Raw genomic sequence first — 26,960 nt, 5'->3', positions numbered from 1 at the left:
AAGTAGTTCAGCAGTATCTCAGAAGCACTGTCTCTGCGCAAATTTCTGGTCTGTTAGGAAGATGTTAATCCCATAATGTTTCCTTCTTTGTCTACATTTTGCTATGCAGCCAGTTAATCGGGTTGGAAAACAGTAGTTTGAAAAAATATAATATATAATAAAAAAAGAATAATATATATATATATATATATATATATATATACATATATATACATATATACACACACATATACATATATATATATATATATATATGTATATATATATATATATATATATATATATATATATATGTGTGTATATATATATATATATATATATATATATATATATATATGTATATGTGTGTGTATATATGTATATATATGTATATATATATATATATACATATATATATATATATATATATATATATATATATACACACATATATATATATATATAAGTCAAAACTTTAAACCTATATTTACTTTAGATGTAATTAGAGAGTATAAAAGTTAAAACAAATGCTGAGTTTCTAAAAGCCTGAAGTATCTCTCATGTATAAACAGATAAAATCTTTTTTCTGCTGAACACCCTGCAGAGTGTCCTAGTTATGCTCTAAAATATTAACATGCCTCAGCCCGACACAAAAGTATCCTGTGTACTCAACCGTGGCTTCCCATCAAGAAAATTTAATTAAGAGACTTAGTTGTTTTTTTTTTCTTTTGCATCATCCATTTAGCCAGTTTTATCTTACTAAAGTTGTTATTATAAATGAATTTTAAAGTAGAACTCAATATTGTTTCTTGTACTAGTGAAATGTCAGACTCTGTTGTAGCCGGTTGTGTTTCAGCTAAATTTAACATGATTCTGTCGCCAATATGATAAAGGGGTTATTTGGGGCTCTCACTGGTCGACTGCTTACCACACATACTGTATAATTACAACACCCACCTCTTCAGCTTTCAACCTTTGTTGCAAGTAATTTCTCTAACTTTCCCTATTTTCTGTCTGTTGCTTTCTTACTTCTTAGTTTAAAAAAAAACAAACACTGTTTTTCGAAAAAGCCATTTATAGAGTTAACAGAAAATGGTCCAAAAGAGTGAAAGAGTTGTCTAAGTGAAAATGCATTGTTGATGCTGGAGGTCGAAGGAGAATGGCCGTACTGCTTTGAGTTGATAGGAAGCATAGTCCAACCTATATAGGATTTTTAACACTGATTCACATGTTTGGTTATTTTAAAAAAATCGAATATATTGGTCATTCTGTTTTTTTCCCAGGCATACAAGACACAAACACATTTCCCAAACATTTGTTATGTGCGGTCATTTGTTAGTTCGTACTGAGCTAATGTGACGGTGCAGTTTTAAGAGAATCTTGTTTGATTGCCACAAAGAGTCACAGAGTACTCATTTAAGCTCTGGCTGATTCGGCTCACATCAGCTGGTTGTTGTGTTTGTGGCGTTCAAAGCTCTGGAAGCATAGCATGAACATTCATAGCATTGTTAAAAGGTGTTTCTCTTTTTAAATTTTCATTTACCAACCTTTATAAATACAGAGACAGATATGTTGACAAATAGCTCATTTTGCCCAGAATAGCAGCAATATTGGGGTCTAATAGGAAGTCAAAAAACCACTCATGACAACCAAGATTTGCAGAATCAGGTGAGCTACAGCATCAGAAAACCACTCCTGTCAGCTAAGAACAGGAAACTGAGGCTAACATTGACACTGGCACACCAAAATTGGACAGAGAAGACTGAAAAGACTGGCTGGATTGATGAGTCTCAGTTGTCTATATTCAGATGGTAGGGCATGGATATGTCCTACCTTCTGTCAGACTCATCTAACAGTCTAAGTGATTACTTTGGGCCCCTTAGTAACAGCTGAACATCGTTTAAACATAGCAACCTAGCTGAGTATTGATGCTGACTGTGTTCATGTCCATTTGTGAGCACGGTGTACCCATCCTCTGGCTGCTTCCAGCAGGATAACTCACCATGTCACAAAGCTCAAATCGCCAAAACTGGTTTCTTGAAAATGACAATAAGTTCACTGTACTCAAATGGCCTTCACAGTCACATGATCTCAGCCCAATAGCACCTTTGGGATGTGGTGTAACAGGAGATTGACATTATGGATGTGCAGCTGACAAATCTGCAGCAACTGTGTAATGTTATCGTGTCGATATGGACCAAAGTGTCTGAGGAATGTTTCCAGCACCTTGTTGAATCGATGGCTATGGTATAATTGAGGCAGTTCTGAAGGCAAAACAGGGCCCAACCTGGTACTAGGAGGGCAGGGTGTACCTAATAAAGTGGTTGGTGAGTGTATATTGAACATAAATGTGAATGCACATGTAATTATGCATTTACCTAGCTTCCTATCAGCTTAATGTCATCAAAGATGACAAATGCACTTCAGGAGAAGGCCTCAGCTCGACCTGCATCAGCAAAATGGATGCTTTATGTACGAAGTATGAAATATGTATGACAAACTAAGTATTATGTCTGCACAGTTGTTTATATCTGTGTGAGCGCAAGCAGCGTTTGAATGTCTCTGCAGCCGATTATGCATGTGAATCCTTACTTGCACGCATGTTTTACGGGTGTTTGCACATGAGCTTGCATGTATGTGCGCATGTGTGCTTTTGATTGCTTTAGTCACACAAGAAGTCTCCCACTCACATTGCTCTAAGCTTTGAGTGGGCGAAGGCCACTGTGGAGCTGATAGGGGAGACGGAAAAGCGAGAGGAGATGGAGGGTGAGTAGGAGAGAAGGAGACAGAGAAAGATGATAATGAAAAATTGAAGGCAGCGAGGAAATGAGATGTAGGTTTGCACTCCAGTGCCACAGTGTTCACTACGAAAAAGTATATATCTCCCTGGGGGCTCGAGATTTTTCTAACTCTGGGAGGCGTGAGCGTCTCATTTCTCAGAAGCAGAGGACAGAAGCCTTTCAGCTAGAGTAGAGCCCTTAGAAATATCTCAATACAGCGACACCTAAAGAGGGGAGAATTTCTAACATGGCATCCATCAGATCCAGATGCACATGCATGAATATTATTCTCATAACATGCCGCTCTGCTGACAGGCCGTGCTTTCTCTATATGTGAGCGCTAAAGAGTTAAAAGAATGAAGAACACTTCCAGTGACAATGTGAATAATTAAGTGCTCCGAGTTCTCCATGGGTGGAGAGAAGAAAAGTGCACATAGTAGATGGAGTAATCCAGAGAGCCCATTCGGTGAAACCATATTTTTCACCTCACACAGAATACGCTCAGATCTTTATGCTTATGGCATAAGTAGTTATTTTTATTTATGCCTTTGTTTATAGTTACATTACATCCATATTTCCCTGTACGCAATATTGCATTATTAACAAGAGCCCGTTCTACAGCTGCATTCTTAACTGTTGCAAAAGGTATTACACAACAAAACAAACGCGAGACATTTTTATCAGATGCAAATAATCAGTAGAGTCACGATACAAACAGCAGCATCTCCATGCAGCTGCACAGCCTGGCTGTCTATTTATGCAGCTAACCTGCATGCAGAAAATGAAGACACACACCTCTGGTACAAAGTGTACTATTCTGTAACGCCATGAGCTCCTGTCACAGTGGTCTCTACTGTCTGTCTCTCATCTTCTGTTCTTCAAACCTTCAAAAACAATAAATATCAAGCCTGGAAATCCAGGCGATACATATAGAAACTCACAACTCATCACTGTCGTGTGAAAAGACAACAGTGATGAAGTCAGAAGTATCGAATCTTGAATGTTTTGTTTCGTGAAAGCACTGCAATGGCTGCAAATGGTTTTACAGGCTACAGTAGGTATGACCGAAATGATAATCTACTGCATTTTTTTTATCCTAGCAGACGGGAAAAAGATGCGTGCACATGTTGGCAAAGAAGAGAAAAGGATTTTCAGTGGGGGTTTTTTTTTTTTCTTTTCGGTTTCATAACATCTGCCTTTTTGGGGTGTTTTTCAGTCTGTGGAGACATCCATGGGCAATTCTTTGATCTTATGAAGCTGTTTGAAGTGGGAGGATCGCCAGCTACAACACGGTACCTGTTCCTTGGTGACTATGTTGACCGTGGCTACTTCAGTATTGAGGTAAATCCAAAAGAATATTATTAAGAACGCCACGCAGGAATCCAAATAGGAAAAAAAAAACATCACAAGTAACATTTTCTTGTGCTTGTTTCAACAGTGTGTTTTATACCTTTGGTCGCTGAAAATCCTCTATCCAAAGACACTATTTTTACTTCGTGGAAATCATGAATGTAGACATTTGACAGAATATTTCACCTTCAAACAAGAATGTGAGTACCTCTCAGTTCTTCTTTCTCTGTCTTACTACGGTCCTGCGTAGCCTGGAGCTAATGTTAATGCTATATCAAGGTATATAAGGGAATGGAATTCACCTCACCCCAAACTGGTCATGGCAGACGGTTTCTTCCTGTTGAAAGGGAGTTTTTCTTTCCACTATTGCCGAGTGCTCGCTCATTGTTGGAGGTTTCTCAGTATTGCTGTAAGGCTTTTACCTTACAATATAAAGCACCTTGAGGTGACTGTTGTTGTGATTAGGTGCTATATAAATAAAATTGCCTGTGAGAAGCCGAAAATGAAGAGCTACAAATGCAACAAGTTAAACAAATTAAAACTGAAAGAACTAAAAGTATGCCTACCAGCCAAAGTTAAACCCAAATAATTACCACTTGCTAACATTTCAGTGTTCAAAAGGTGACTCATTGAACCAAACCATTACTTTTTGTGTTGTGCCAGGTAAAATCAAGTACTCAGAGCAGGTGTATGACTCGTGTATGGACGCGTTTGACTGCCTTCCCCTGGCTGCGCTCATGAACCAACAGTTTCTGTGTGTTCACGGTGGACTCTCACCTGAAATACACAACTTAGACGACATTAAAAAGGTAACAGTCCAGTCACGCCTCACCACTACCATATCCCACTCTGCTTTCTTTGTGTGTGCCTGACATCAATTTCTGAATCCGTGTGTAAAGTTGGATCGGTTCAAGGAGCCACCGGCTTTTGGGCCCATGTGTGACCTGCTGTGGTCCGACCCTCTCGAAGACTTTGGCAATGAGAAAACCCAGGAATATTTCAGCCACAACACAGTGCGGGGCTGCTCTTACTTCTACAGGTGAGCTTTTTCTTTTGCTACCTGCAGCAACTTCAGATGATGTTTCATAGTGGAGGGAACTTTATTCCTCGCTTGCTGCAATATTTTATTTTATTCGAGGTCTCAGTGAAGCAACATAATCTTAAAACAGAGAGCGCTTCAGCTTTATGGCCTATTTAATGACTTTATGCAAGATTTGCCAGCAGCCTGCTGGTTTGAATAATGTTTAATACAATTTAATACATGTTCATTACTTGCACTGAAGACCTTTTAATACAGTTAAGGTTGAAGCTGAAAAGGTTGTAGTAAAATGGTCATAAATGCCATAGAAAAATATTTAAGTCATATGAATATGTAGGAGAATATGTAGTTGTAATTATAGTCACATCTACTTGTGTCTTAATGTGGGGACAGTTATAATGATAAATCTCTTAGCACAGCATCTGTATTTTTGTCTTTCCTGACTGTGGCTGCACCAAATGTATCACTTAATCTCTTTTACACATTTTACATTCCTTAAAGCTTAGTTTCGGCTTGTACAACCACAATTCCAAAATTGTGACTCTCATCTCGAAAGCTGGGACAGTTTTACTAAAAAGAAAGAGGTGAAGGAATATTTAGAGCATCTTAGTGAGGTAAAGATTCTCAGATATAAAGATGGAAAGAGGACCGATCTATACAAAATTGTGTCTACAAATTGTGGAACAACTTTATGTCAATATTTGTCAATGTGAAATTGTGAATACTGTGATGTTTGGGTCCTCGGATGGCACTGTGTTTAAAACAGGAATGACCGTCATGCATGAGCTCAGCATGAGTTCACGGTGCTATCCACAAATACAGGTTAAAGCTCCATCATGCAAAGAAGGATCCATATGTGAACTTGATCCAGAAGCGCAGTCTTCACTGAGCCTATGTTCATTTAAAATTGAATGAGACAAAGTGGAAAACTGCCCTTTGGTCAGATTAGTCAAAATGTTGAATTTTTTCATCTGGACTAAAGAGGAGAGGAACACTGGTATATACAGCAACATATGCCGTCATCCAGACAATGTCTTTTTCAAGAAAGACTGGATATTTGAGCCACATACTGCAACTATTAAAACAGCATGGCTTCATATTAGAAGAATCCAGGTGCTGAACTGCTCTGCCTGCAATCCAGACCTTTCACCAACTGAAAACATTTGAAGCTTTATCAGACAAGAATGAGAATTAGGGCTGCCACGATTAGTCGACTAGTCACGATTACGTCGACTATCAAAATCGTCGACGACTGATTCAATAGTCCGACGTTTTCGGAGACGTCTGTTACCCACTAGCTCGATAGCTAGCCGGGGTTTAACGCTCACTAGAGCCCGTGAGAACACCGGACTCCGGGCAAACCATTTTCAAACCCACCGCCGTCTTTCACTACTCAGGTTAGTCACTTAAGTTAGTCACTTAAATAACTTAAAGATGTTATTGTTTGGCTTTTTTCAGTATTTTATTTGTTCCTGAGTAAATTGTTTTGGCTGAGATTAAAGTTATAGTTTTTACACAGCTATAAATGAATAAACGTCAAGCAGACAGCTGATTATTAGAAGTGTGAGATGCTCGAGAATATACTCCGGAGTCCTGTTATATTTTAGATAGCAATGAGCAGACGGCTGAGTTTATTAAGCTTCACTGAAACAAAAATGCAAATTTCATTAAAATGTAATAAACTATCATCTTGTCTTTATTTTTAGTTAGCACATACCTTAAACACTTCAAGCTGTAAGCTAATGATAGTTATATAAGAGCAGATGCATGCAGGTGCAATAAGCTGTACGTTTTATGTCCAATGGATGCATGATCTGATTAGTCGACTAATCGCAAAAATAATCAGTGACTAGTCGACTATCAAAATAATCGTTTGTGGCAGCCCTAATGAGAATACACTCTTCCTCAAAATGCCCATGTTTGCTTACTGTTAAAGAGGGGAGGGTGCTAAACAGTACTAAAAATGCCCCTGCCCCAACTTTGTTTTTTGAGATATTCTGATGTCATCAAATTCAAAATGACACATTTTTTTCTTAAAATGTTACATTTCCTCTGCTTAAGCATTTGATGTTTTCTGTGTTGTATTGTGACTAAAATGTGGGTCTATGAGACTATTTTTATACAGCATCCCAAGATTTTTGAAACTGGGGTCACAGATTGTTCTTAAAAGAACAGGATATATCTATATTGCTCTAGATTGGTTATCTGCAGCCAGCATCTCCCTATTTGGAGAAATCTCTTAACCACTTACAGAGTCCTGATCACAGTTGAGGTTTAGCAAAATTAGATAATAAAAAATATATCCTTGGTATGTTGAACATGACCCCCGGTCTCTAATTGTAAGTTTTAAAGGAAAGACTGCAGCTCACACTGTGAAGCTGTCTACAATAAATCCAGGCTGATATAAATAGGGCAAGCTTTAAAAAAAAGAAAGAAAGATAGAAGCGCATGTGCTTTGATCTTGAAGTAGGTGGCTATTCATCAATTGTGTGTATGTCACACTCTTTCTACTTGGAGTACAGTTAAGAGATGGAAGAAGATGGGAGGACAGGGATGACATGCATTTAAAGTTAACACCCTTAGTTATCAGTGTTGATGATCTCATTTAATCTTTCAAGGATAATGTTGGGTGAAATTTGACTGTTGCACAGAATCCATGCAAATGAGCTCTTCATAGCAAAAATAGATGTTAGGATTATAAACTATTAATAGATATCAAACATTTTTTTTATACCTGAGCACAAATCAAATGTGGACACAGCTAACATGAACACAGAAGGATTCAGACAGATAAGCGTATCCCTGACCCTTACAGTGTCTATCAGTGAAGGAGTCCCCATGTCCTGAGGTTAGCGTGGGTGATAAAGGGGCGGTAAATATGTCAAATAAAAACTGAGGCAGAAAAGATGCCCTGGTAACGTATCAAGATGATAGGAAGGCAGAGGAAGAGTGAGCGCTGTCCTAATGTTGTTGTGAGATGGAAGAGAGCCGTGGAAGTAGGTGGTGGTGAGGAGAAGAGATTAGGTGGCAGTTATGGTGAGAGTTTTCTTAATGAAGGTTCAGAACAGCACAGAGCCATGCGTGGGAGCTGCAGATCTGCTCAAATCACAGAAAGTCATGAAGACTTGCTCTTCTACCAAAGAGTAAATGGCATTCTGGACAGAGTGTGTAGGATAATTGTAGTTCCCATTATAACCCATCTTTAATTTAATTCCTGTGTATTTTCAGGCACCGACACTAATATCTAAGAAAGTGTCCTTTTTTGTACAGTTGTAACAGTTTTAAAGAAGTGTTATCTGCTTCTGAGGCCTAACTTAAAACCGTTCTGACAGTTTTGTGTATATTAGTGTGTTAGAGTCCAATTTGCATAGCATTTACAACATTCCCAAAGCATTTTCATTTTTATTTTTTATTTTTGTTTGAGCTTCAAGAACACTGATTTCTGTTTCGGAGATCACCTTGCTGCAGGAGCAGAGGTTTTCAGATTTTTGTATTAATGTTTCCCTGCAGGATAAAACCACACTCCAATTAAACATATGAGATCCCTTTGCAGCAATAAGATAAACTTGTTTACTGTGGTTGAATTCTCTTATAAAGCAAGTTTCAGATGTCTGAAGGTGTTGATTATATTACAAAACTGAGGTGAACTTCAATATATTATTCTTTGGGAAATGGATAGCAGTTTAGCCCCCCCCCCCCCAAAAAAAGAGTAAAGCACAACGCAGGTGCTTGAGAATAGTGAAGATGAACAAAGAGAAGCCAATAAAGTGTTTTCACTTCTCCTTTCACTCCTGTTAAACGGTCACTGATAGCTGTTCACCAGGAGATGGGAGCTCAGTGAGGATTATTCTGTGGATGTGTGGAGGCTGCAGCTATAATAGTCATCTATCTCCCCGTGGCTTAGTTCCTGCCTTCACTCTCAAACATACCTCTCCATCATTATGACTCTTGCTAAGCATACAGGATGCGTGCTATACAGAGAACCTCATTCTGTATTATTGACAAATGACAAAAAATGTAATAGAAATCGAGCAGGTTAAGAAAAGCAGAGTATCGAAGATGCAGTCGGGTACAGATGAGGACAGAATTATCAGCCCACATTTTTTACATTATGTTACTCTGCATACAAAAAGTTTTTTTTTTTTAAACTGCCAGGGTTCAAAATTATTATCTCCCCTGATGCTGACAGTTAATTGTGTATCCTTTTTGCTGGATAACAGGCTGCAATCATTTGCCACACATGTCTCCTTAGCAATCCCTGTTTCAAGCTCCTCCAGAGTTGATGGTCATCTGGTATGGACCTTGGTCTTCAGTTCATGCCCGTTCAATGGGATTCAAATGAGGGCTTGAATCACCCCGTCATTAACGTCCACTTTGGTCTTCTGAACAAAGAGCAACATTTGTTTTGGGGCATTGTCATGTTGGGAGACAAAGCGACTGATTTATGTTTTCTTTCTTCACATGTCCTTCTTTTTTGGAGATCACTTCTACTTTGATGAGAATTTGTATGCTAGACACATTAAAGCAATCCCACAGCATAATACACCCACCACCGTGCTTCACTGTGGGGTCGGTCTTCTTTTGACCTCTCCCTTCTTTCTCTAAACATAAGCAGTGTTGATATGACCAAAGCCTTTTGGCCTGCTCTCTCTGTATTTCTTGAAGATGTTTCTCACAAGGTATCTGTGATACCATCTCATGCTTTGTGAGCATCAACAATTCTTTTTCTCAAGTAAAAACGGATTTATTTTGTTTGTTCTCAAGTGACAGCTCAAACATTCGCTGAAGTTTTTATACTCTGTATAAATTGGAAGATAACCCCTCGGTTTTATTTCACAAGCTTTTGAGCATCACAAAGTTAAAGCACATCATTACACAGCAGTAGTTTGTGCAGTTACTCAATAAAAAGGTCTGTTTTTTCAGGGAGGCTAATAAGATTAACCCTGGTAATTTTTGTTTTTCTGAAATCATTCTGTTATTCTTTGCCAATAGAAATAATGTATGCTTTCTAAAGAAAATTAGTAAGAAAAATCAAGAAAAATATCTTTCTCTGTTTAAAAAAAATACTTAAAAATTTAGACAAAATCTTTCAATTTCATGGGGGATCAAATAATTTTGCACATATAATTATTAGACTTCCCCAATGTAACGCAGTTAGCAATTAGATTGTTTTTTCCCATAGTTTGGAACAGCATGCCTGCCTTTGGCTTTTCTGTGATACAGTTATCACATACAGGGAAATTTTCTTCTTTTTTTTTCTTCTGTTGTTTTTGTTGTTGTTGCAGGCAGATCCCTTTTTGTTCCTCAAGTGACCTGTGATGAATTGCAGTTCTTGGCACTTGTACATTGACTTCATTTTTCAGCCCTGGATGAAATGCATAAGTGCAGGCTTATCTTGTTCAGTAATGTGATGTAGTAATGCTGCATATGATTTAAGGTTCTGCATTAAATCTGTTGTCTCATAAAGTATAGGCAAATACATCACATCGTATGTTTGTTTACCTTGGCCTTTTATTCTTGTCAGTCTTATTATTATGATATCAAAGCACTAACTAAACATTTCTCATGCGCCAAGGTGCAATCAGAAAAGTGTGAGTCAGCTAAGTGATTATGGATATGTTTATATGATTTCATAGCTTTTATAGTGGGGGGGAAATGAGATTAATGACCACCAGCCTGGCAGATGGATTTTCTAAGGTGAAAGGAAAAAAAAAACTCTGTTTCACACTCACAACACGCCACTTCCATCTCTCTCTCGGTCTCTTTCGCTCATACTCACTTGTCAGATTCCTCGCGCTCTCTCACTCACAGGCTCACCGACACATTATTGTGTGTTTTCACAAAGGCAAGAAAAAGAATGTGAGCTGCGGGCAGGCATTGTGTGGGTATTCTTTTCCTTTGCAGTAATCAATAGATAGAGCGGACAAAAGAAAAGGAAAAAAAAAGTACATCAGTGCATGATGAGTTCTTTATTTTTATCTTGTTACACGACATGGAAAGAAAACAAAACAGAAAAATGCTGTTTGCAGCTGTAACAGGCTTAATCTTCAGTATGTGTGATGCAAAACTGCAGAAATGCATTGTGGATGTGTTTTTTAATAGAATCTGTTATATAACATTTTTTGAGAACAGCGTTTTGCAGATCGGTAACAGTGCAGCAATAAGGGAAAGGGTTTCAACACATTCAAGCTAATCCTGTGGTTTGTATATTGGCCACTAAAGGAGGGTTGCCCGTGCGACCTACTTACATATGGTGGATGGCATAGTTTCGCCAGGTGCTTAGGGCACAGCAGTCTCCTTGTTGTTTCTTCCGGCACAAACCTTTGAGGGCTTAAATATTTTAAACACTTCTGAAAGTTTGATGGGTCCAAGGATGGCAGCGACTTTAGGGAAGTGGAGGAGGAGAGGATTGTTGCTGGGGAGGGTTATGTTGTAGAGATTCGGAGAAAGATGAAAGCGCTGAAGCGATTATGTTTACATTTTTTAAAATAATTTCAATCAAGCTTTTCAAAGCAGCTACTTTCCTGACGATTGTCAGTGTAAAGTGAAGATATTTCTATTTTAGACAAAACTAGCTAACTAGTTATATATCAAAGCATAGTGGAGAGATTAACTAACAATATAAATATTACATAGTACAACATGGATGTAGCCAACGTCAGATTAAATGAAGTCCCATTTTAAGTCCCTGAGATGAGCGTTTTCGCTGTCTCTGTGTTCTGAAACTGGATGTGATGAGCGAGAGCTTGATCTTGCTGTTCATTGGCTAATGACTTGTTGATCACAAGTTGTTAGCCAATAAACACATCCGTTCTGACATTTAGAGTAAGGAGATTTTATATAATGGACTTCATGTTTTATTCAACAGGCCCCAAAATGAGTGACTGAGACCATAAAATCACCAGCAAAGTTTTTCATAAGTTGAAGTCAAAATCTGTTTAGACTGCTATTGAGGTTTCATACCATGACTTTATGTGCACATTGTTTGAGATTTGTTCACCAGATTAGATGCAGTACAACCACTGGTTGTTAGGGAAACATTCCCCAATTGGTTTGCAGTAGTTCCCGGAGGTTTTTGGCTCTCACTGGGTGAAATCAGTTGCAAAGAAGGCAGTGAACCAAAAACCTCCCAGCAGATTGCCATGGTTGTCTGCAAACACTCGATCTATCAGCCGAGCAGTAGTAAAACTTGAAAAAGTGCAAGGTGATCTGGAAGTGGAGAAGGATAACCTTCAAAGTAAAATTTGTGCTTCAGAGCTTGTGAACGTTTTAAAAAGCACAGCTTTTACTTTAACCTCCTAAGACCCAAACTCTTTCACGGCATGCATTTTTAATTTCTCTTTGATATTTGGGCTGATTGGGACCTGATTAATGTAAAAACAAAGAATTACCAGATTTTTTTTTAACCTGATTTTTGTTTTTTAAGAAAAACAAGAGCCACATATGAGGACATTCGTTTAAAATTTCGATAGATCAGTGGCAGTATAATGTCCTTGTAAGTGGATATTAGGCCCTTGTAGAGCAAAATTGAGTATTTTGGTCTAAATAACCCAAAATGTGATGTCCACATATATGGACCCCAGGTCCTAGGAGGTTAAAGGCAAATTGTTTCCATTTAATGTTACACTTATTCAAGTTTTAATACAGCTCAGCTCGTAGTTTAACTGCTGTGCTTGTAGACATGCCTTATTCAATTGAGCCTACATTGTCGCCATGATTGTCATGTTCAAAATGGCCAACAAGTTAGTGGTCACATGTCTACAAAACCTCAATAGGTCAGGATGTCGTTTTCAGCTACACCCCTCATCTCGTAGTAGTTGTTAAAAAGAACTGCATTTGGTGAACATTCGTGTATGAAAAGCTGAAATCACCAACATCTGGGGTCCATATATTGGAGCTGTTTTGTAATGTTAGGCCCTTCGGTATCTACAGCTGTTGTCTGTGATAGGTCAGTGGAAGAACATCAGGGTAAGAGAGAGTGTATGCCAATCAATTACACTGAAAACAGCCTAGTTTGCGATGTGTGCGAGGTGTGTAGCTGGAACTGAGGGACTAAAATATATCATTCTTGTAACTTCTTGAAAGCAGCAGCTGAAATAAAGAGATCACAAAGGACTTTAAAAAAACTTTTTAGAGAAGTGACAGATTGAGGTGATGTTGCATTGAGGGCAGTAATTGCTGCATTTAAAAGGGCTAATTAAACTGTTCTCTAAAATCCTTTTTTCTTTTAAATCTACAAGACTCAGTTTGAAGAGATAATGTGATTTTTGAATGACAACCTTTCGGGTGTTACAAATCTCAGGTGATAGCTGCTAAATGTACCCTACTGTGGTTGGTAGCTGAAGGTGATCCACTTCTCATTATTTCTCCCTCCTGTGTTAGGGAGGCCTGATGCACTGCTCCATGATTCATGGCTATAAAACTCTGGCCTGAACTGTAACACTGGAAGTCATGTGTTAGCATTGTTAGTCTTCATGGGACATATCCTTGTCCATCTGGCTAGAAAAAAAAAATACATAAACAAATAAGGAATACCACTATGGCATACAACCACATTTTAATTTGTTTTTTGGAAATGAACGTGTCTTAAGCAGAACTAGAGAGGTTGTGTGACAGTAAAATCAAGGATTGGATCAAGTAGGTTCCATTTCAGATTATACTCATATACTCGTTTTTTTGTTGTTGTTGTTTTTATAGCTGTAGCTGAAACACATACACTAATAGGCTGAACATTATGAGCACTCCTGCCTAATATGCTGTCGGTCTTTTTTGTGCTCTGGCCTGCTTTCAAGACCTCTGAGGACACCTTATCCAGCACCAAAATGTTTGAAGCAGATGCTTTCCCTCACCGACACTGCCTGGGAGACCCCACATTTGTTATAATTTCTGAGCTGTTTGGAGTAATGGCAGAGTGAAAATATCAATTCTAGTCGACAGAAATACCTCGAACACTTCCAGTTCAATAAAGTGAAATGATTATAAGGAATTGAACTTTGATATACAGAACAGTGCACACAAAGATACGAAGGTGGAGCAGCCCTTTTTTGCGAAGCACTACATAGACAAACAAAGCAGCCACAGTCTTTAGCAGCACATTTCCTGTCAGGACGGAGCTGAGAGGCAGGAAGGTCTGACTGCCGCTATCTGGGTTTTATATATTTATTTTATCACACCAGGTAGATATCAGGTGCTTTTTCACACACTTGCATCACCCGTGCAAAATTCGTAGAAATCTGAGAGTGACAGACCCGGTGAGTGAAACCAGATATGAAATTAGTTACACCTTGAATACAATTATACCAAGTCACTCCCATTCTCTGTTGCTTGCACCTCGTGTTGTCACCTCTTAACACAGTTTTCATTGACTATCTTTCAGTTATCCAGCTGTATGTGAGTTCCTACAGAGCAATAACTTATTATCCATAATCCGAGCGCACGAAGCACAAGATGCTGGGTATGTAATCACTACAAAAAGCACGGAAAGACACACCTATGCACACAAACAAAAATAAATGAATGTTTACCTATTTAAGAGCAATGCTCTGCTTTTCTTCTGTCTTCACCTCCACGTAATGGCCTTGAAGCTACCGGATGTACCGTAAAAGTCAGACGACTGGATTCCCATCCCTCATTACCATCTTCTCAGCGCCAAACTACCTGGATGTTTACAATAACAAAGGTCAGAATATCTCTTCGTCTGTTTCGGCCCCATTTTTCATCATCACGTGCCGTTCTGTTGGGGGTTTTTTCCTGTGTGCGATATTGTGTTGCTTTCTTGCTGCTGTTGAATGACAAATATGGGTCCGAATTATATTACGTCATGTAGAATGAACACGTTCGTTTATTAAATGTTGCAACAGAGAATAGTAAAGTCTGCTGCTGGAAAGGAGAGAGATTCCTCCCCCGGCATTTTAGCTGAATCTAGATTGTAACTAACTGATGAAAAATAACATATTTGTAGATCATCAGAAGCACATTTTGGCATTTTATAAACCTTAAAACGTGGCCCTACATCTGATTAAAAAGATTGCCAATAGGCTCCTCAGACTTACGTATTAAAATGTTTTTAACAATACAAACTGCAGTGCACGAGTTAGTGCAACTGCATGTAGCTGTGTGCAGGCATAAAAATGCATCAGGGAGGCCCCGTTTGTTTGTGTTCTCAGATCTGTGTCTTGGTTGCCATAGGCTATGTTAGATGGGGAACGTGGGAGGGACTGTCGGCATTGCTGACTATCTCCATGTGGCTTTATTCCTCCTGATATAACAGTGTCAGCAGTCCCCTGCCTCTGCTAGGCCATCTAGTGGCTGACTTTCTTTTATTTTTCTCCCCTCTCGTTAACATCACTGAGTATAAACATGTTATGGTTCCTCTGAGGACACGTCAGAATGAATCTCACACTGAATCTTAATAATTCTGGAGCAGGATTTTAACACAAAAAAAGTATGTAAATTTATCTACAATAGGCTTATTTAAATCAAATAATACTCAAGATTAAAACTATTCTATAACTGCTTGAGTCGTGGTGACACGGTTATGTCACAGTTATTATCATTAAATGATTTTAATCACAACTGTGATATGCCATAGTTGCTATGCATCAACGGAGATGCAGAGAAATAAAGTTACTACCCTGCCCAGCAGAACTGCTCCGACTCCATTGTTTACAGTGCTGTCAGGGCTGTGAGCAACACATGTAGCAGAGTGTATCACAGCTGAACAGACAGAGGCAGAGTGCCAAGCAGTGTCTTAACTCTAACTCACTTGTATGTAGCTGGAAAGTTTACAAATGATTACCTCACTCACTAGAGTTTTAACATACCATATGTTAAATATCGGCTTTCTACTCGCTACATCATGCTTTCACTGGGCAGCAGTGGCACTATTGAATCTGAAATCTAGATAAATTTGCTATTCTAATCTAGAAATCCTTATCCTCACATACAAGATTATAAATAATCAGGCCCTTTCATACCTTAAAGACCCCGTATCACTACACTATCCTAATAGAGCACTTTCCCCTTTGCCTTCTGGCTTACTTGTGGTACTAGGATAGTTAAAAGTAGAATGAGAGGCAGAGCCTTTAACTTTTAGTCCCTTCTTCAGTGGAACCAGCTCCCAGTTTGGATTCGGGAGACAGATGCACTCTCTAATTTTCCGATTAGGCTTAAAACTTTCCTTTTAGATCAAGCTTACAGTTAGGGTGGATCAGGTGACCCTGAACCCTCCCTTAGTAATGTTGCTATAGGTTCAGACTGCTGCAGGACTTCCTATGATACACTAAGCATTTCATATCTACTCACCTCTTCTCACATTTATATACCACTGCAGCATGCCATTAAATCACTGCGTGCTCACAGAGGTTCATCTGATTATTGGGGTTTTCTCCCTACCTTGCACTCCTTGAGCTCCTTGAGGCGACCATTTATGTGATCTGATGTCATATAAATACACTTGAATGGAATTTTATTAAATTATTCATTAGACCATTTAATGAACTCTATTCTCTTTTATATGAATACTTCATATCTGCTCTATGGATCTATGTAAAAGGAATTTTATGTTGCCTTCATCAGACCTATAACTACATATTAATGCCATAAAATGTTATGAGACTTTATGGAAAGTTTTCCTCTTCTGTGTCTCACCTGCCCCAACAGCTGCTGTACTGAAATATGAAAATAATGTGATGAACATCCGACAGTTCAACTGCTCACCCCATCCCTACTGGCTGCCCAACTTCATGGATGTCTTCACCTGGTCTCTGCCGTTTGTTGGAGAAAAAGGTATTTGTATTTGTCTGGGTTTATTTGGGGGGGGGGTCAGTTTTCTCCATGGCTCATTGCTCAGTGACTTTACCTTTGTTGCACTCTCTATTTTTTATCCCAGTCACAGAAATGCTGGTGAACGTGCTGAGCATTTGCTCTGATGATGAACTCATGAATGATGAAGATGAGATTTTTGATGGTAAGATGTTTTGTAAATAAACATGCCATTTTTCTTTTTTTTTTAGTATTTATTATTGTTCATTTAAACTTTTCATACACTAAACTACAGATGTGTGAAATATTGAAGGAACTTCTAACATATTGTATCTCATTATGGTAACATTAACATTGATTGATGAACACAGTAATCACAGGTTTGTGGACAAAAACAACCACACAGAGACGCTGGGGAGGAGGTAGTGTATGTCTGATTTCAAACATACTTGCTTGTAGCGGGTGAATGCTGAACCAAAAGACTTCCTATAGCCAGGTAAACTTCGCGTTCTGTGTTTCAGCAGAATGCCATAGAGGTGCAGTGCACACAAAGTGTATTAACAAGCCTTGAAATTAAGGTAAATTCCAGTCCAGAACACAGCGGCTTTTTCCTGCTTTTACTTTTCGTAGTCCCACCCTAGACACATCTGGCCAATAAGTGGACTGAATGTCCTCACGTGGTTTGTATTGAGGTAATGCAGTTTGCTTTTTAGTTTCCTCTGTGTTAAAAGTAACCAAAGCGCAGGTTAAAGGCTACAAGTTTACAAACTCTTTGACTGATTTAGACCACAGTAAACAAATTCCAGGTGTGAAAATGCCCTAACACGTCAATCGTAAAACTCCAGAAAGGGTTGAAGATGTGGAGACTGTTATGGCCGTTGCAGTTTTACACTATTTTTAAACTTGTCAATACGATGAAGGTGATGACTCTGAGCAGCTGCTTATTGATTTACAGCAACCCTTCTCTAGAAGGCGACAAGTGGACCCAAACCATGCCAGCAAAATGCACCTTCACAGCATAATGAAACCTCTCGTTGTAGGGGTCGAGGATTGAGGCCTTTCTTTGATTTGTCGCCCTTTTGTAAATCTCCCAGTGAAATGTGGACAGTGGCAGTCAATGCTGGCCTTTAGTGACATTTTATGATTTTATGCAGCCCACGACTCTAGCAAGGAATGAATTTACTGGACATTTCATTCCTTTACAGCTCATCATTACACTGTTTAAATTCACAGCTAAAAAGCTATTAGCTAGCAAAAAAAAACCCATCACATGTACTCAAATGGTTTGAGCATATTTATATGAACGCTCGCTAAAAAATGTGTATTTGTTTCTGTTTTGAAACCTTGAGAAAGCTCGCTGTAAAGCATGACAGTGACCTAGAACCTATTATAATATCACACATTATTATCAGGTGACAGATAATTAACAGAACATTCTTTGTGTCTAAAGGCTTCAAACTAGTTTTTCATGCACTGTAAAGCTTTATGACACCATCTCTTATTCAGAAAGCCTTTAATGACCGTATACATGTTCCTTTGCAGCCAACGCAGCTGCACAACGCAAGGAGGTGATCAGAAACAAGATCCGCGCTATCGGGAAGATGGCCAAAATGTTCTCTGTTCTCAGGTACATTATTTACACATGTGTAGAGGTATGATTTCCAAAAAATTATTTTTTTTGCAATCTGGAGTGCACTCTGTATGTATATCTACTGTTATGAGAGTCGGGGCATCCAGTAAAATCGTTTAGCTGCATTTTCTGATCTGTTTGCTGGCCTCTGTCTGTCTTGCAGAGAGGAGAGTGAAAATGTGTTGACGCTTAAGGGCCTGACGCCCACTGGCATGCTGCCAAGCGGGGTTCTTTCTGGAGGCAGACAGACACTGCAGAGTGGTGAGTACGAGGCTGGGCCTAAGCCTGTTCGCCATCATTTTCTTCATGACCGACATCAGTCCCCTCCATGACTCTTATCTTTCAAACTGTCTCTCTTCTGTCTTTTTTCTTCTCTACCTTAAATTAAGTTAGCTTTGTTTTAGCCTCTTACTGACGTTCTTAACTGAAGAGCCTAAGTTAACGTAAAGGTCCAGTCTTCTAGTTTTTTTAATAGTTTCACATGATGTCAGTCATACAAATATGCAAGACAACTGCATCAGTGCTCAGAACAAGACCTAACATTTAAGCTGCTGTGCTTTTTTGAGACTTATTTATAGGTGACAGAAAAACTAATTCACAGCAGCACACCACTTTTATTTTATTTATTTATTTATTTTGTTCGAAACTGATGTGATGCAAATAAAGTTTATAGACAGGGGTGCACATAAGTGGTCCGCAGGTGCACATGCGCTGTCAAAATCAAAGACGCGCACCAGATAAGAAGTTGCAACGCGCGTTTGCGTCCATATAAAAGGTAGTGTTTTTGTCCGCTGGTGTGGGATTTTCACAGCACATTCTGCACCACATCTCTGTGCGTTCATCATTTGTTTGAAGCCAGCTCACCTCCTGCAACCACTTTTCCGAGAATACGCGCTTCTTTTGCGGTTCGGACTCCTTCTGACATTTCTTTGGAGGTGGAGGAACACCAAAGTAATTGCTTAAAGGAGCTTGCGTCTTCGACATCTTTAAAAGTTCTAAACAAATGTCTGTCCTCCTCCAGAAAATCTTATGTACGCAAACGCTGGTGCACCCCTGTTTATAGACATTGCTTATTTCCAAAACAATGTCCCTCTTTGGGCTTTTATGCCCATGAAGGACTGTAAAGATTTACAGCGTGCAATTAAATTAAATGGCAATACAGTACTAGAAAAATATAGTGTCAGACAGATAAATAATTTAAATATATGAATATATAAATTCCAAAAATATAAATAATTATGAAATTATAGTATAATTAGTCCTAGAAATCCAATTACTTTCCTTCCTTTAAATGTAGCCTATTTATGCAAGATAATTCATAATTTTATTGGGGGGCTTATATTGGTTGGGTCTGATTATTGGGGGTGGGGGGGTGGGCATAACCCCCCCGAACCCCCCTGGAAATTACGCCCCTGGTAGGAATACACTTTGGGGCCAGACTGTTTATACATTTAACAATTAATTTAAGAAAACAGAGATGAAACTCTCAAAACTAAGTATTATAATTTTTTAGAAATATGACAATGATGCCACCTAACAGGCTTTTTATCCATTATTTTGAAAGTTTGGCTTTCTAAAGGTGGTGTTTGAGCTCAGATTGTCATATGGCACAGCCAAGCTGTTACAGCAAATGTATTAGTTCCAGAAACAAAACAACGTGCACATTTATGTGAAGCCTAATGTCTCACTTTTTGAAGTCACTCCCAAACTAACAATTGGCATGGTCTTTGAATTTTTTTTATTTCACGGTGTACGATTACAAATGACCCTACTTGTCTTTTTTTCTCTTTTTTTTTGTATAAGATTATAAATATTTAAACTTTAAAATTCATTTTATCATTAAATCAGGAAAAACAAAGGAATTGAAAATAGTGCTAAGCAACTACAAGTTATTTCTGTCATCTTATCTAATATATGTATATATATATATATATATATATATTTATTTATTTATTCTCAGCCTACTACTTCTGCCATCTAATTGTCCCTCACAGTTTCTTTCTTCATGCCTCTGTCTTAATAATTTTTCATACAGTTTTTCTAACCCCAGATTGACATTATTTCTCTCAGTACTAATGCATGGCGCTCCTCTGAGTTTGGCTGCATTGCCAATATCTCATCCGGCCTAACACGAGCTGCCTTTTTCGCTGGGGCTGCATTTTACATTTGCATGGCTTAATCAGGAGTAACCCGATCCCCTCCTCCCCCCTCAGCCACCATTGAAGCCATTGAAGCCATCGAGACGCATGATGAGGACGGAGAAGGTAAACCCCCACCCATCTCCCACCCCTCTCAGTATATCATCAGGTTCTCCTGGAGTAGGGGCCACCTGCCACTAACATTTTCATGTGCACAACAGCCCACAAAATAATTCCTCCACTCTTATAACTCTTTAATGTGGTATGGCTGGCACTTTACTTTGCAGAGATTAGATTAAAAAGAAAAACCAACTAGATGATTGGATTTAAACTTTTAGAAGAGATGGAACTTTATAAAGGACCGTGAGCTGGGTTTTAACACAGTTGTGTGTAATGTAGACTCTTTTATCGCAGGGAAATACTGGCAGTGTTTGCTAGGTGGGGGGCTGGTGTGGTATCATGTTCATGTAACTCTTGAGTCAGTGCACTAAGGTTGGAAGGAACTGTTTCACACCTAATGCAGTATTCCTGTTCCTTATGGACAGATGAAAAGACGTTGATAAGCATCCACAGTGACTGCAGCATACATTTGCATTTAGTAATTAGAAAGTGGGCAAGAAAGAGAAAAACACTACTTAAAAGAGAGAAATTACTTTTTAAGGTATATATATTCATGATAAATTAAAACACTGCAAAGTCAAGTGCTGCTAAGAGATGCATGACTAAAGCCCATTATTTTGGGTTTGGCTTGTAAATGGCCTCCATCTGGTACTAAAAAGTGTTGCATGCAGAAAAACAAGAAACGGCCCAGCGCATCAACATGAAATATGCGCCCCTGTGTCTGAGTTCCTGAGGTAATCTTAACTCATGAACGAAGAGTAAGAGGTTTACAGCTTTGTTTATCCGACACATTATTTGTGCACTTTAAACAAAACTAAAGTAGCAGGATGACTGCCAAGGGACGTTGTAGCAAGTGTTTAGAAGTGGTGTTTGTTTTATTGAGAAAAAAGGGCAAGATTACAAACCATTGACTGAGGTCACTTTCTCTACCATGCAGTTTATGACTGGATTATTTAAAAAAGAGGTATACCACAGCTTGAAGTAACAAACATGCAGACTTGTAGACTTTGTAGACCTTTTTTAATCCTCTAGGTCTGTAGGCCTCGAAACTTGGTGGAAACTGCCTGACAACTACCAGTGAGTGTTTGCTGGTGGTTGCCTAAGGACCAGTAGCTGACTCAACGGTAACCACTGGTTGCTAGTGAAACATGTCTATTCCCTGAATGGCTGACAAGTAGTTGCAGGAAGCTACTTGCTGTCGCTAGGTGACATTGCCAAGATGTATACAGTGCTGCATAGAAAACCTTCTTTGCATTATACTGATTTTTCTGCGAGCTGACTGCTGCGGTTACATGTACTTTGCATGGAAGATGCTAAATTGTCTGCAAAGACTTACTTACTGCTGTAATGCAAACAGGAAATGTAGGCTGTTTGCTTTCAAAGTGAAAATTTACCTTTGGAAACATGTTGGGTTCAGCAGCAAGACACACTTTTAAGGCAAACACTTTCTGGTTTGCATTAAACTTTTTCTTTTCACTACTGCTTGGTGGTTAGTTAGCAAGTGTTTGCATGCAAGTGGCCACCTTCCATACAAACTACACACAACCCTGGCAATCTGATAGCAACCAAAGCAATTGCGAGATGGTTTTTCGTGCAGAGACCATCTTTGTGACTGATTTCATCTAGTGGCACCCACTCACCAGTCATGATTTTCCCTAGTATCCAGAGGTTGTCAGGGGGAGCTGACCAGTCTCTAGGCCTGTGTGACTGAGGTCTAAGGAACATCAGTTGAGGGAAGGGCAGTTTAACTACAAGAAAGCAGCTGTCACGAGGAATGCTTGCCATGTCACAGCATGTGACCATGTGCACTTTAATAAAAAAGAGTATACTAATCCATTAATTAGGGGCGATTGTTGCTCAAGAGTTAGCAGTTCGTCTTGTAATCGGAAGGTTGCCGGTTCGAGCCCCGGCTCGGACAGTCTCGGTTGTTGGGTCCTTGGGCAAGACACTTCACCCGTTGCCTACTGGTGGTGGTCAGAGGGCCCGGTGGCGCCAGTGTCCGGCAGCCTCGCCTCTGTCGGTGCGCCCCAGGGCAGCTGTGGCTACAATGTAGCTTAGCATCACCAGTGTGCGAATGACTGAATGTAGTGTAAAGCACTTTGGGGTCCATAGTGACTAAGTAAAGCACTATACAAATACAAGGCATTTAATGAAATAAGCTCACTGATTCCTAATACGACTCACATTCTGAATTTACACATCTTCATTAGTTATAATCCCTGGGAAATCACAGCAGCAGTTCATGTCTTGGGAGGGTAAGTATCATATTAAGAACACTCTGGAATTGCGGAGTTACGTGAAGATCCTGATCCCTTTATTTGTGTTTTTCAGCTATCCGTGGGTTCTCCCCCCAGCACAAGATCACCAGCTTTGAGGAGGCTAAGGGCTTGGACCGCATCAATGAGCGTATGCCTCCTCGCAAAGATGGGGTGAACCATGTGGGTCACTCCATTGGAAAGATGAATATGTCAGAGGCAAACGGCACAGAAGACAACAGCAACATCCAGTGATGTGCTGTCTGAGCCTCAGAACTGCCGGTGGCTGCGCAGCAAGAACTTTGCTAAATCCTGAATTCAGGCCTCTGAACATAAAATAAAACAGGCTCTCAGATAGAAAATGAAATCTGCAGCAAATCTAAAATGGCAAAAAGGTCATTTCTTTCATGACACTATGTCATTGCACGGTTGGGGGAGGGGGGAGTTGGGTTCACGGCAAAGGGCAGGCATAAGGAGAGATGAGCAGGCTTCAGCACGACTGAAAAAAAAAAAGTCAAGTGATTGAAAGTTGTGTCTGCCTGTTGTTCCCTTTCTCAATTCAATTACAGACTGAATTGTTGGGGGTTGTTTTGTTTTAAGCGCTGACACGTGTCTGCTCCTTCATCACAGGGCCTGACAGCAGACATAATTGCAGTATCCATGCCTCACAAATCATTTTAACTGTTTTATAAGGTGTTTATTATGAATCACTCACAAATTCACTTGATGAGGAAAATGATCTTGTTTACGTACATGTTTTGCTAGTATTAGGTCACACCACTTCATCAGAAAGAAAGAAAGAAAGAAAGAAAGAAAGAATAAAAAAGCAAAATGCGTACCTCTTCAAACCTGCAGTGCAATCTTACTGTTGAACTTTAATTTATTGATTTACCTTGTGGTAAGAAGCTGTTGTCCTGCATGGGAAAGAGGACAGGGTGCTTTGGCCCGGCCACCAAAGATCAAACTCCACTTTGCGTATGTCTCCGTAGTCTCCAGCACTGCTCCTTTCCTCACCTTCCTCGCTGTCAGCCGTCTCCTAGCAAGACAACTTGGAGGGGATGTGGGAAGAAAAGGGAGGGGGATGAAAGGAGCATTGTGAAATTTTTATTCCACCTCTTACTGTAGATATCCCAGTATCACAAATTACATACAGTCCGAAAATGTCACACTACCCCAGAAGTTCAGAAAGTGCAACATTTGTAGGTAAATCTCAGAGGGTTTTATTTTATGTGCTTGTATCAGAGTTATTTACTTTCTCTTCACTGTCTGTTTACACATTTCACATGAGAAAAGGGCAAAAAATTATACAGTTACTTTTTGGGACATTTTACACCTGAGCATTCTCTGCTGAAGGATGCTTAGTGTCACGGGTATTTCATCTCTTCTCTATCGCTATGAACATTGTGGAATTAACACTAATTTCTGGACCTCAGAAGAAAGGTTTTTAAATTGTGGGACATAGCCTGCTATCAGACGCCACTCGACATTTCTCACCTGCTTATTGCTAAAGATAAAATAGTTGGTGCAGTCAAATATGAAACCAGCGCCCTTTGAGTTTGCAAATTCAGTGAGATTTCATGGCACACACTGAACTGTATATGATGAAGAAATTCTGCAAATGTGTTGTTGAAAGCTTCTCTAAAAGCCACACCATCGTGTCAATTAAAACAAGCAGGCTTGGAGCTAAACTGAAACATATTGACATGATTTGCTTTGATGATGAATCCTGACCAGAATTTAGTTAATGGATATCAAATTGTTGGACATTAAATACATGAATCTGTTAATCTGTTTTTTTCTAATTTAAGTAGAGTAGGGAAGCAGGCTGAGAAAATCTTTAATGTGATCTCAATGAAATGGATTCCCATGGCCAACAATAAGTAAGTAAGTAACTAAGTTTAAGCAGAAACACTTCGAAATCTGGGAGAGTCACGCCCAACACTTACTATATACATTTCTACAAATTCCTATCATACATCAATATTTTTTCTACTTTATATTCCATCTTTCTATTTAATGATAAAGGTATGTGAATTAAGGATGAACAAAAAGTGATTTTTACACACAGCATCTATGGTATGGAACGCATCAATGCATGCAGTTAAGTTCCTAATTGTTATGTGAGATTATAATTGTGATCGTTGTGTTTCAAATAGTAAACTTAAATTTATTTATTTTGAAATTCTATTGTTAGTTTTATTTGTCTTGTTTTATACATTTTATAAATAGGCTTCCTTTAGTTGATTTGGTCCATATATTTTTATTTTCATTCTGTTATTAATTACCACTGCTTTTAATTTTATATTAGTTTTATTGTATGCAGAGATGCCCTTCTAAGGTGTTACGCATTGTGTTTTAAATTTTTTCTGTTGTACTGATGTACAGAACATGTTCAGTAGTGTGAATGAATATAATCTCAGTGAAAAGCAACTTTCAGGCTGCCAAAGCATGATAGCATGGTTTTCAGATGTAAATGAACTGGACACAAAGAAAATCATGTGTCACACCTACATTTAACAGGAAACATTGTACTCTGGTTATATTTACTGCAGATATTATTATTGTTACAATTTAGCTTATGGTTACTTTCCTTCCTCTGTTTCTGGGTCTTGTATGGTCTACATGCATATTTCAACAAACAAATATAATGGATTTTATCTTGCAGCATTTTTTTATTATTATTATCTATCAAAATATGTTTGGGCATTTGACCTCCTAAATAATACACACATTGTAAGCATGCCCTATGGGACAAATCACATTTTTTTACTCTTGAATAAAATATGCATGAACAAAATGTGTGATGTCATTTTTTTTTTTATATCTCAACTGTGGAAGTACATTTTAACCTGTGAAATCTTTTAAAAGTTTCATTAGGTATATCTGGAAGATACAATTCACGCAGACTCCCCAAAAGTCGACAACAGAAGAGTGGAAAAATGTTGCGTAGTCAGATTAATCTCAATTTCTGCTGCAAAATGCAGATGGTAGGGTCAGAATTTGGCATGACCATGAAAGCAAGGCTCAATCCTGCTGGTGATGCAGTGTTGTGGGGGATATTTTCTTTGCACACACTGGGCCCCTAAATATCAACTGAGCATCATTTATACACTAGCCTACCTGAGAATTGTTACTGACCATGTCCATACCTCGATAACCGTAATGTATTCACATCATAGACGTGCAGCCGACAAATCAGCAGGAACTGTGTGATCGTGTCATGTCAACATGGACCAAAATCTCTGAGGAATATGTCAAGCACCTTGTTGAAATCTGTACAACATAAAATTAAAGCAGTTATGAAAGCAAGAAGAGGTCCAATCCTAAAGGCATACTTTATCACCATAACAGTAATTTACTGTTAAGATTTTCTGTAATTTTCCAGTATAAGACTTATTTTACAGTGTACCCACTGTTATCTACAACATGTTTTTACTGAAAAAATATTACATTACTCTAGTGTAGAATAATATAAACTATAGAAACTATATAATATTATATCAAATATTTGGTTGCCATATTGTCAAAAACAACTCATTACTGTAAAATGTGTTAAAGTACTGTACAGCTGTTCCAAATGTTAGGCAGATTCTCAGTATGCCTTTTTATGTCAATGCTCCAGAATGCTGAAGTCAATTTATTTATCTTTATGAACCAGATTAAAAAAAAGTACTGTATGTACAGTAAAGTATTTGATTACGCTTCTTGACATTTAATTAAGTGTGCCTTATTTTATGCCATAAACAAAAGCAATCATGATAGTGAGCCATTGTCTCAGACATATAGACAATTATATGTAATTTTGTGTGTTGAACCTTTTTTTGATGGGATGGGATTTTACTCAGAATGCAGATTAATCAAAAAGCTCGACTACCAGAAGTTATTTTTTCAGAAGCTTTTCCTTGT

The 26,960-nt window shown here is 38.6% G+C and overlaps 1 protein-coding gene across 1 annotated transcript in view; it reads left to right on the top strand.

Moving 5' to 3' along the window:
- The window catches only part of LOC102778048 (protein phosphatase 3 catalytic subunit alpha-like), a 30,562-nt gene extending 6,712 nt beyond the window's left edge, over positions 1-23,850 (top strand). Inside the window, exons 3-14 of the mRNA XM_087847283.1 lie at positions 3,976-4,100; positions 4,198-4,309; positions 4,773-4,918; positions 5,009-5,148; positions 14,525-14,602; positions 14,733-14,827; positions 16,810-16,935; positions 17,039-17,116; positions 18,454-18,538; positions 18,705-18,802; positions 20,755-20,805; positions 23,131-23,850. Of these exons, the coding sequence (XP_087703409.1) occupies positions 3,976-4,100; positions 4,198-4,309; positions 4,773-4,918; positions 5,009-5,148; positions 14,525-14,602; positions 14,733-14,827; positions 16,810-16,935; positions 17,039-17,116; positions 18,454-18,538; positions 18,705-18,802; positions 20,755-20,805; positions 23,131-23,309 (1,313 nt within the window). The 3' untranslated portion in view covers positions 23,310-23,850. The remainder of the gene's footprint in view (positions 1-3,975; positions 4,101-4,197; positions 4,310-4,772; positions 4,919-5,008; positions 5,149-14,524; positions 14,603-14,732; positions 14,828-16,809; positions 16,936-17,038; positions 17,117-18,453; positions 18,539-18,704; positions 18,803-20,754; positions 20,806-23,130) is intronic.
- Positions 23,851-26,960: the final 3,110 nt, after the last annotated feature.

This window comes from Neolamprologus brichardi, chromosome 10, assembly GCF_056152115.1.
Source record: "Neolamprologus brichardi isolate AB-2024 chromosome 10, ASM5615211v1, whole genome shotgun sequence".
Taxonomy (NCBI): domain Eukaryota; kingdom Metazoa; phylum Chordata; class Actinopteri; order Cichliformes; family Cichlidae; genus Neolamprologus; species Neolamprologus brichardi.
This window is presented reverse-complemented; position numbering and strand designations above follow the sequence as displayed.